Genomic DNA, 10,026 nt, shown 5'->3' with positions numbered 1-10,026 from the left:
AAGACGCAGGGGTCAAAAAGTAAAAAGCACTGTGACGCATCTGTTCATATTTTGCAAATTTAGGGGGAAGGAAGTACCATACGATGATCATTAATGGAGTGAAGTAATCATGTGAAAGAGTAGGGGACTGTCAAAGAGGAGAGATATGGCAGAGATCCCAAGCGAAAAGCTTTGAATGCATGTAGGAGTACCTTATATTGGATTCGATAAGATACAGGGAGATAATGAAGTGTCAGAAAAAGAGGTAATAGAGAGTCATATTTCCTAGCATGACAGATAAAAAGAGATGTGGTATTTTGTAAGGTCTGGAACTTTTTTAGAGCAGTTTGAGGTAATCCAGCGAAAATTACATTTTAGTTGAGATTCCTCACTGAGAAAGTTTGTTCACATATGTAAATACTTCAAAACATTGATAACAACTTCAGTGCTAGGTCCTTAAATTTTCCTATAGACGTGGATGGGGCATAATTGAACGGCGCCCCGACCGTATAATCAAAAAAAGATAGCCGGCTGTCTTTCGTTTCGATAATACGGTTAGAGCCGGCCAAATCTCAGCATTTGTGCCGGCTTTAGAGATGGCCAGCATTGGTTTCCGGCGATAATGGAAACTAATGCTGACTATCTGAAACCCGGCCAAATCCAAGGTATTTGGTCGTGGGAGGAGCCAGCATTTGTAGTGCACTGGTCCCCCTCACATGCCAACACACCAACCGGGCACCCTAGGGGGCACTGCAGTGGACTTCAAAAATTGGTCCAAGTGCATAGCTCCCTTACCTTGGGTGCTGAGCCCCCCAAATCCCCCTCTCCACAACTCTACACCACTACCATAGCCCTAAGGGGTGAAGGGGGGCACCTACATGTGACTACTTTTCCTTAAAGTTCACTTTCAATTTACTTGAACATTGAAGATTAATGACTTCTAACTGGTAAACATCAGAACTGTCATCCATTGTACATGAAAAGGAATCTCACATGAAGTTTTACAAAATTTCTCTTTTCTTTGAATTTTGAAAATAATTATGTTATTCTTGTCTAGATAGAAGATTGTCAGGTATTTAATTGCTTTTTACTGTAAACTGAATCCATCTATGTAATTTGCCCACTATTGTGACTGCCTTTGCATATGTAAGTTGTAGAATACTGCAGCCATAATAAATTCCAGTCTTCTCGGATAGCTTGTCAAGTGTGGGTATATGCAGTGTATGGTTTTGGAATGAAATGAGAGTGCCAAGGTGCTGCCTGCCCAGTTTGAGATTTAAACAAATGCATTCTATACTTAACCAACCAGAAGCACATGGGAAGGAAAATTCAAAGAAAACGTGGTATATTATACACAGTGCAATACAAACTAACGGAGAAACAAGTTCTAATGTATTTTAGGGGTCCTTTTACAAAAGCATGGTAGGGCTACCGTGAGGTTAGTGGGCATCAAAACAGTACCTACTACCGAGCACTCCCAGGCACACAGCAGTAGTTCTGAATTTGGCACATGCCATTTCCCGCAGTAAAAAATATTTTTCTATTTTCTACTGTGGCGAGCATTCCCGGTGGTAAACAGCAGCATAGCCACACTACCGTGCACTGCCCGATTACCGCTGGGTTAGCGCATGAGCCCTTACCGCCTTCTAAATAGGAGGCAGTAAGAGCTCACACGGTAAATGGCCAGGCGCTAATTTCGAACTTAGCGCTTGGCCATTATTGCCGTAAATGTAAAATCAGGTTTTTTGCTGCTGCACTAACAGGTAGCCAGAGCGATCGGGAAACCCGCATGCAACAGCTACCGCTGGCCTTTTGGTGCAGCTTCGTAAAAGGGCTCCATAGGATGCTAATGTATCGGATCAGTCTGAAATAAAAAATAATGCACGGTATCCAAGAAGGGTAAATAGAGAAAAATTACCTGAATTTCCACAAACACATTTCATATTAGACTAAAATATATAGAACAAAAAGCATAAGAAACTTTAAAGAAATATAGAAAGAATAGTGATTGAGAAAGTTCAAAAACTTGGAGGTTAGGGATTATCCCCCTGATTCTATAAAGGTCACCAAAAATTGCACACGCAAATTTAAGCACATTCCCAATTTGCATGCACAATTTAATAGAATAATGAGCCAATTGTTGTCAATAAGTGGCTTTTTAACAAGCAATTATTGACACTAATTAGATAATTGGGACCAAAGCACATAAAGTTAGGCATGGGATCCACACCTAAAATTTATACATGGTCCAAAAAAGGGGGTGTGGAAATGGGAGGGTCATGGGCATTTCAGGGAGGAACGGGGGTGTGGTTTTGAGTTACATGCATATTTACAGAATAATGGTGCTCTGAGTGTAAATTTAGGTACGAGCATCTACACCACATTTCCGTTGGTGCAAATGTCCATGTCTAAATTTACATGCAACTCTCCGCTTAAACGTGTATTCTATTAACCATGCCAAAGTTTAGGCGCAGCTTATAGAATACAGTTTAAGCAGATATTGTTAAGTGCCAATTTTTTAGGCACCATGTATAGAATCTAACCCTATGAGCGTATACCAGAATTAAAATTGACATCAGGGAAAATTTTGAAAATTGAAAAACAATGAAGAGTTCTGAGCATTCTCTTAGACTCATGATTGGCACTTGAGTCACAGGTAAACAATTTAGTGAAAAAAATTTGTTTAAATTATGCCAGCTTAGGGCAATTAGAACTTCACTTGGGGCTCCTTTTACTAAGCAGCGGCAGGGGCGTAGCTACGTGGGGCCAACCCCCGCCAGCAAAGGTAGGAGACAGCAACAGTGGGGGAGGGTTGGCGGCGGGAGGGGGGTTGAGAGGGTCGTCGGTGGGGGGGGGTCAAAGTTGGTGGTGGTGGTGGCGGGGGGGGGTGTCGGCAATTGCGGGGGGTCAGCAGCGGCGGGGGGGGGCTAAAATGTGCCCCTCACCTCGGGCTCTGGACCCCCCTTCCACCGAAGTCTGACTACGCCCCTGAGCAGCGGTAAACTCGCTATACAGGAATTACCGCCGGGCTACCATAGCAGCCCAGTGGTACTTCCCACCCCTAGCGCACCGTCATTTCCCGAGCTACAAAAATGTATTTATTTTTGTAGCACCACAGTGTACCTGGCGAAAATTGGGCAGTGCCGAGCGCTGCCCGGTTACTGCTGGGTTAGCGCGGGAGCTCTTGAGGTGGCAGTAAGGGCTCCCCCACGAAATGGTTGCGCAGCAAGTGCTTTACTTGCCACACGGCCATTTCCTGTAGTATGCACAAAATGTTTTTCATGCGCACATGGGCCATCAAAAATTAGAGCAAACACTGGTCATAGGCGTGTCGCCAAGCGATGCACACAACTTACTGAATACTATCAGTTGCATGCATTGGCTGACACACTGAGGCACACCCACTTATGCTAGCCACTGACATGTCATAGGTAGATGTTGCCTAACTTTTGGTGCATCAATGAAGTTTTGCTCTAATAATCCATAAAGAGCTTAGGCTCACACTTAAGCTTTTATAGAATTGGCGCTAAGTACACCCTTTTGTGACATGTAAGATGAGGTACCAGTGTATACAATTGCCACCTTAAGGCTGTAGAATGAATGAGGCTGTTGACAGTGAGTGATAAGATTGATTTGTATAACACAATATTATCCTTTATGATTTCACCTTTATTGAACCAGGAAGGAGACTAGATAGAATGAGTGTGGGCCTTTGTCTATAATTTATTTTTGTTACATTTGTACCCCGCACTTTCCTACTCATGGCAGGCTCAATGTGGCTTACATGGGACAATGGAGGGTTAAGTGACTTGCCCAGAGTCACAAGAAGCTACCTGTGCCTGAAGTGTGAATCGAACTCAGTTCCTCAGGACCAAAGTCCACCACCCTAACCACTAGGCCACTCCTCCACTCATATTGTATATCTATGTAGTTAAAATTAGAGCATCAGAATTTGGCACGTATGCCAGTTTTCTTAAAACACATTTTTTTCGTAGTTGTTTCTTTTGCCCCCTGGTGTGGGCTGTAATTTGTGTATTTCCTAGTGACAAGAAAAATATTTATTTTTCTTCTTTATTTGGTTACTACTGCTAGTTTCCTATATGTATCTTAGCGTGTGCTAAAAATGCTAGTGTGCCTTTGTAGGTATAGGAGAAAGTTCTCCGCTTGCCGGCGGATCTGTCTGAACAGTGTGCCTTTGTAAACAGGTTCCTTGATCTCTGATTTCACGTTGCTTCTTTTATTATTTATTATGTTAAAGCTCAATGTCCATTATTCGCATTTGGTATTTGTATTCGGCCGAATAATATTTTTCATTATTCGTATTCGGCCAAATAGTAAAATAAATACGAATAATGAAAAATATTATTCGGCCGAATACAAATACCAAATGCGAATAATAATAAATAATAAAAGAAGCAACATGAAATCAGAGATCAAGGAACCTGTTTACAAAGGCGCACTAGCATTTTTAGCGTGCACTAATGCTAGAGACACCCATAGGAATATGTGGGTGTCTCTAGCATTAGCGTGCGCTAAAAATGCTAGTGCGTCTTCAGTGTGGCTTAGTAAATAGGGCCCCAAGTGTTTACTTCAGTAGGATTTAGCACAGAGGAGCTCCGGATTATTTGTATTCAAATTTACATCACTATTTATTCGGCTGAATACGAATAATGTATTCAGGTCACTATTCGGGGCCAAACTGAATTGAATATGAATTTTTGGGACAGTTCTATTTTATTGTAAGAGATTTTGTTAACTCCTAATAAAACAATTTGAGTGTCTGGTAAACTATGGTTGATTGTCCCTATTATATCACTAATCTACCTATTCCAAATATGAGAAGTTTCAAACCCTTTAATGCAGTTTTGGTAAAAGCAGGACTAACCCAGCCTCACTCTCATGATTTGGAGCCAATTGATAAATAATACTATAATCTCATGTACATTTAACCAAGTCATAAAATAATGTTATTGAGGAAGAAAGAAAATACTTGAAAGCAATTTTTTTCTGGCATTTTTATTTACCAAATGCAATGTTAATAAATATTTATAAATACATTATTTTTTACTTCCATAATAGTGACACAAATGATTTTGTACATAAAACAAATATTTTTTGATAGCCTTCATTTTTTCAATGTTTGCAACTTAAATTATTGCTACATTTTTGCATCGTATAAATGCTAGTCTGATCTGAATTTCAGAAATGTTTACACCTAAAGGAATAATATACATTGGTTCAGAAAACCCATATATTTAACATGTGACAAATATGATAACTTAATAAGAGCTCAGACTGCAAAATCAATGTATTTCCAATATATTAATAGAATTAAATGGCCTTACAGTGCAAAAGAGTGACTTAGAAGAAAAATCACCTATTCTACTTTCCGTGGGCACTGCAGAGTTAGGATTGAATATATATAGGGGCCCTTTTACTAAGCCACGCTGGAAAGTGGCTACCACTGTTTGCAGCGTGCAGCCACGCTGCAATCACTTTTAGCGCAGCAGTAAAATGGCCACATTTGTAGCTTGTCTTGTAATGGCCCCACGCTAATTTTCCAATTAGCGCGTGGCCATTACCAGGTGAGCCCTTACTGCCACGTATTTACGAGGCAGTAAGGGCTCCCGCACTACTCCCGCACTAATCAGGCAGCACGCAGCGATGTACCTGCATTACCCAATTAGCACAGGACGCGCCTATTCTCCGCCTATAGACATACCTCCTGCACCAAAAGATAAAAAAATATTTTTTAGCACTGGATTAATGCTGATTGGCACACTACCATGGGACGCCTCAGCAATCCCATGCCAGTGCTTTTTGGCACGTAGTGGTCACACGTTAGCACATACCATGGCTTAGTAAAAGGGCCCATAGTGAGTAGATTTTTCTTCCTAAAGAAGTGAAAAGGGCAGTTCTATAAATTGGCACCTCATTCTAGGTGTCCCGATGATGGGTGCTTAGTGCCAATTCTATAACAGCACCTTGGGGCCAAGATTCCATCATAGAATACTAGCATAAGGTCGGCATTGGTACATGACTGTGTAGGTTGCCCTCTTGTGCCAAGTTAGTGTATATAGGTACCCCAAGTGATACGCCTAGTTTTTAGTATTCTATAAGCTACATGCATAACTGGACATCAAGTACTTCACTCATCTATGCTCTGTCCATGTGTATGCCCCCTTGCAGCTAGGCACTATTGCACTTAAGCACTACCTTATAGAATAATGCCTAGTGCACATGGAGGGGCATAATGGAACAGAAACGCCTATCTCCATGGGCGTTAATCTCCGAGAACGGGTCCGTGAAGGGGCGGACCAAACTGTATTTACGAAAAAAATAGACGCCCATGTTTTATTCGCCAATGTGTGAGCTGGGCGTTTTTGCTTTTCAGCGATAACGGAGAATGAAAGCGCCCAGCTCAAAAACGAATAACTCCAAGGCATTTGTTCGTGGGAGGGGCCAGGATTCGTAGTGCACTGGTCCCCCTCACATGCCAGGACACCAACCGGGCACCCTAGGGGGCACTTTTACAAAAACAAAAAAACAGGTAAAAGAGCTCCCAGGTGCATAGCACCCTTCCATTGTGTGTTGAGCCCCCCCAAATCCCCCTCAAAACCCACTGCCCACAAGTCTACACCATTACTATAGCCCTAAGGGGTGAAGGGGGGCACCTACATGTGGGTACAGTGGGTTTGGGGGGGTTGGACGACTAATAAGCATTAAGCAGCACAATTGTAACAGGTAGGGGGGATGGGCCTGGGTCCACCTGCCTGACGTCCACTGCACCCCCTAACAACTGCTCCAGGGACCTGCATACTGCTGCCTGGGAGGAGGGTATGACATTTGAGGGTGAAAATAAAAAGTTGTGAAACATCATTTTTTTGTGGTGGGAGGGGGTTAGTGACCACTGGGGGAGTCAGGGGAGGTCATCCCCAATTCCCTCTGGGGGTAATCTGGTCATTTAGGGCACTTTTTGGGGCCTTATTCGTGAAAAAACAGGGTCCAGGAAAAGTGCCCTAAATTCTAGCTACAAACGCATCCATTATCGGCGAAGGGCGCCCATCTCTGTTCGGGTGATAACCACGCCCCAGTTCCACCTTCGACACGCCTTCGACACGCCCCCGTCCACTTTGTCCGCATCCGCGACGGAGTGCAGTTGAAAGCGACCCAAATTCGGCTTTTGATTATACCGCGTTATTCGTTTGTGTGAGATAAACGCCCATCTCCCGATTTAGGTCGGAACTTGGGCGTTTTTCTCGTTCGATTATAAGCTGGATAGGCAATTGACTGTCAGTTTATGGCACTTTTCACACATGTAAGTGGCTCCTACCTCTAGGTGTCGCTTTACAGAATTGCCCCCAAAGTGTTTCTTAGCTGTATTTTCTTTGTGTAATCTATGTTCCTTTAACCTAGGCTTCTGGGTTTCTCTCCTGTTTTCTCATAGTACTGCAGGTGCTCTACTCAACTTAGTGAACAATGGCCTTCACACAGGTACATCCCACACTGATCAGCTTCTTCTCCAGCTTGTAGACCTGGTTACAGCCCTCCGTCATCTCCCACCGCAAGACCATAATCTCCTGTTTGATGGGTATGGAGTTCATGCTGATGTTCTCTTTTCCCTCAGAATTCACACATCCATCATGTCGGCATTTGGCTTCAGCAATCTTACTGGGGACCCGGTGAGGATCTATATCATAGCTGTCAGGAGGAAGGAGGGGTGTGGAGAGAGAAAAAAAATCAGTTGTTAGTTTATATACAGAAAGTGTAAACCTTAGCAACGAAGTGTATTACTTTTCTACATTGTAGGTATTATGATTGCGTCATCAAAATGTAACTTCATACAGCTCTGTTTTCAGGAAGTAAGGAAAACAGGTGCTTGAGCACTAGGCTAAGCTGAGGATTTATCACAGACCTTACTTCAACTGGTGTTTAACTGTATTAATTTAGATACCTCAGTACATTAATGGCTGAGAGGACTGTGCAGTACTTTCAATGACTCAAACATTAGCTTGATCATTTAGAAATCAGATGCCAAATTGTATACATACATCCTATTACATTTCATGTAAACATTTGCTTTTCAGAGGTACAACACACATAACTCTGAAGATCCAAAATAAACTCTGTAAAATGTGTATTTGTATTCTTCCTTTTTGAATGTTGGCTAATAACCTCAATCTCCATTGCAGTTCTTTATCTAGGGCAACAGCACACAGAGTGGAACCTGCTACTTATTTGCTGTGAACAGAATACACTACATCTAATGTAATTATTTTATTTTGTATGAAGAGAAAACGATCTGCTGGTAGAAGACTGCAAACAAGTCTATCAGTTCAACGCTCCTGCAACTGTCACTCAGACCTACTGTACTCTAAGGCTGTGCCTCGTAGAACTCATAGTATCTGACAAATAATGTGTATTTCCTGAGAAACTCAGACTTCAATTAACCAACATTCAACATCCACTGCAAACAGCAAAGTGCATCACAACCCACGATGCATCAGTAGCAGTGAAACACTCCATTCTCTTGGTCTTCCTGATGCAAGTCCAGTGATACTACAGAGCAGCTCTTACTTTGGTTTGGCTGGACCTGATTTACTGAACTTTAATCTGGCTAGACAGAAATTTAGAAAAAAAAATTTAATAGATCAGGCCCACTGCATCAATCAAAAGCCAATGCACATTGCAAAAATCCTCAAAGAGAGCAGAATTAAAAATAACTTCTTTCAACTGAAATGTTATTTCATGTATCTAGCTGTGCAGCTGATCAAAGCATAGATTAGAACATTATACCTGTGCTACAAAAATATGACTCTTCCAAGCGATGAACAATTCCCATGTTGCAAAAAAAATATAGAAACTGTATATTCATGTCCAACCATACTATAGTAAGGTGAATTGGACTATTCAATGATTCATGAATTGGCATTGTTTTGAGCAGAAGAATTATTTCCAGAAGTAAAATTATAATTAAAACTATTGGGAGCATAATGTTATAATCACAGAGCTGCCAAGTCACCCAGTTCCAGGAGGGAGAGTTTAGCACAGTCCTGGATTTCAGACAACCCCATCCAGGTGCATTATGGTACCTGCAGCATTGATAAAAGCCCAAGCTACAAATTCCCACAGTGCTTTTGAGATGTGAATTTAAAACCAGAACTGGCCAAAAAATCTCCTTCCTGGAACTGGGTAACTTGGAAGCTCTGTAATCATGACCAGACTATCTTCTACTTCATTTTTTTTTTATACTGCTGATGTCTGGGAGTAAATCAATAGATTCATTAAAAAGAAACCTCTCTTTAATAAACATTATTACATGAGAAACTTTCTAGAGATATTTTCCAATGGATTAGTTACTTCATACTTCATAATAAGTGTCCCTAAAAATGCAAATCTCATTAAGACATCATACCTATAATCCCATGGGGAAATGGAACGGCTCTTAACATCATGGCCCAGAGACTGAGCCTGGCTTCTGCTGATAACCCTGATGTCGACTTTGATGTGTTCAGGCAGTTTGGTGCTTATTCTGGGCATGCAGTTGTTATTCACTCTTAGAGCAGAGTCATCTATCTTTCGGGATGGTAATACCTTACCACTGACTGAACTCTTTAGAGCAAACGCGAGGAGAAGCATCAGCAACTTTGACCGAACCTTAAAGAGAAGAGCATGTCTTCATTAGTGATCTCATTCAAGATACAAAAAAAGCAAAGCCCAGACCTTCCTCTGGATGCCTGTAAGGTTTAGCATAAAGCCACAGTTAAGTAAACATGGCGACATGAGAAAAGCTGAATAGCCACCTAAATCTGTTCTAGGTCCCTATTTTGGTTTAAATTCTGGTTCCATGCAAGAAGTAGAACTAAAACAGTCATTTTTAACTTCTACAAATACATTTTCATATTCTGTTGATCAGCCTAACTAAACTAAAAAAAAAAATCTGCCAAAAACATGCATTGATGGGAAAAAAAGAGATTATGGTATGGAAGAGAGTGATTTAATAAGATTGAAGGATTTTTCATTCACACATTCTAAAATATCAAAATA

The 10,026-nt window shown here is 41.5% G+C and overlaps 1 protein-coding gene across 1 annotated transcript; it reads right to left on the bottom strand.

The window, feature by feature from the left end:
• Nucleotides 1–7,448: 7,448 nt before the first annotated feature.
• On the bottom strand, nt 7,449–9,618 carry LOC115465163 (interleukin-17F-like). The gene is made up of 2 exons (XM_030195575.1): nt 9,395–9,618; nt 7,449–7,680 (listed from the first exon to the last, which is right to left on the bottom strand). The coding sequence occupies exons 1-2, from the start codon at nt 9,616–9,618 to the stop codon at nt 7,449–7,451; spliced, it is 456 nt and encodes a 151-aa protein (XP_030051435.1).
• Nucleotides 9,619–10,026: the final 408 nt, after the last annotated feature.

The sequence above is a fragment of the Microcaecilia unicolor genome, chromosome 3 (assembly GCF_901765095.1).
Source record: "Microcaecilia unicolor chromosome 3, aMicUni1.1, whole genome shotgun sequence".
Classification (NCBI taxonomy): domain Eukaryota; kingdom Metazoa; phylum Chordata; class Amphibia; order Gymnophiona; family Siphonopidae; genus Microcaecilia; species Microcaecilia unicolor.
The sequence above is the reverse complement of the archived record's forward strand: the minus strand, read 5'-3'. Positions and strand labels throughout refer to the sequence as shown.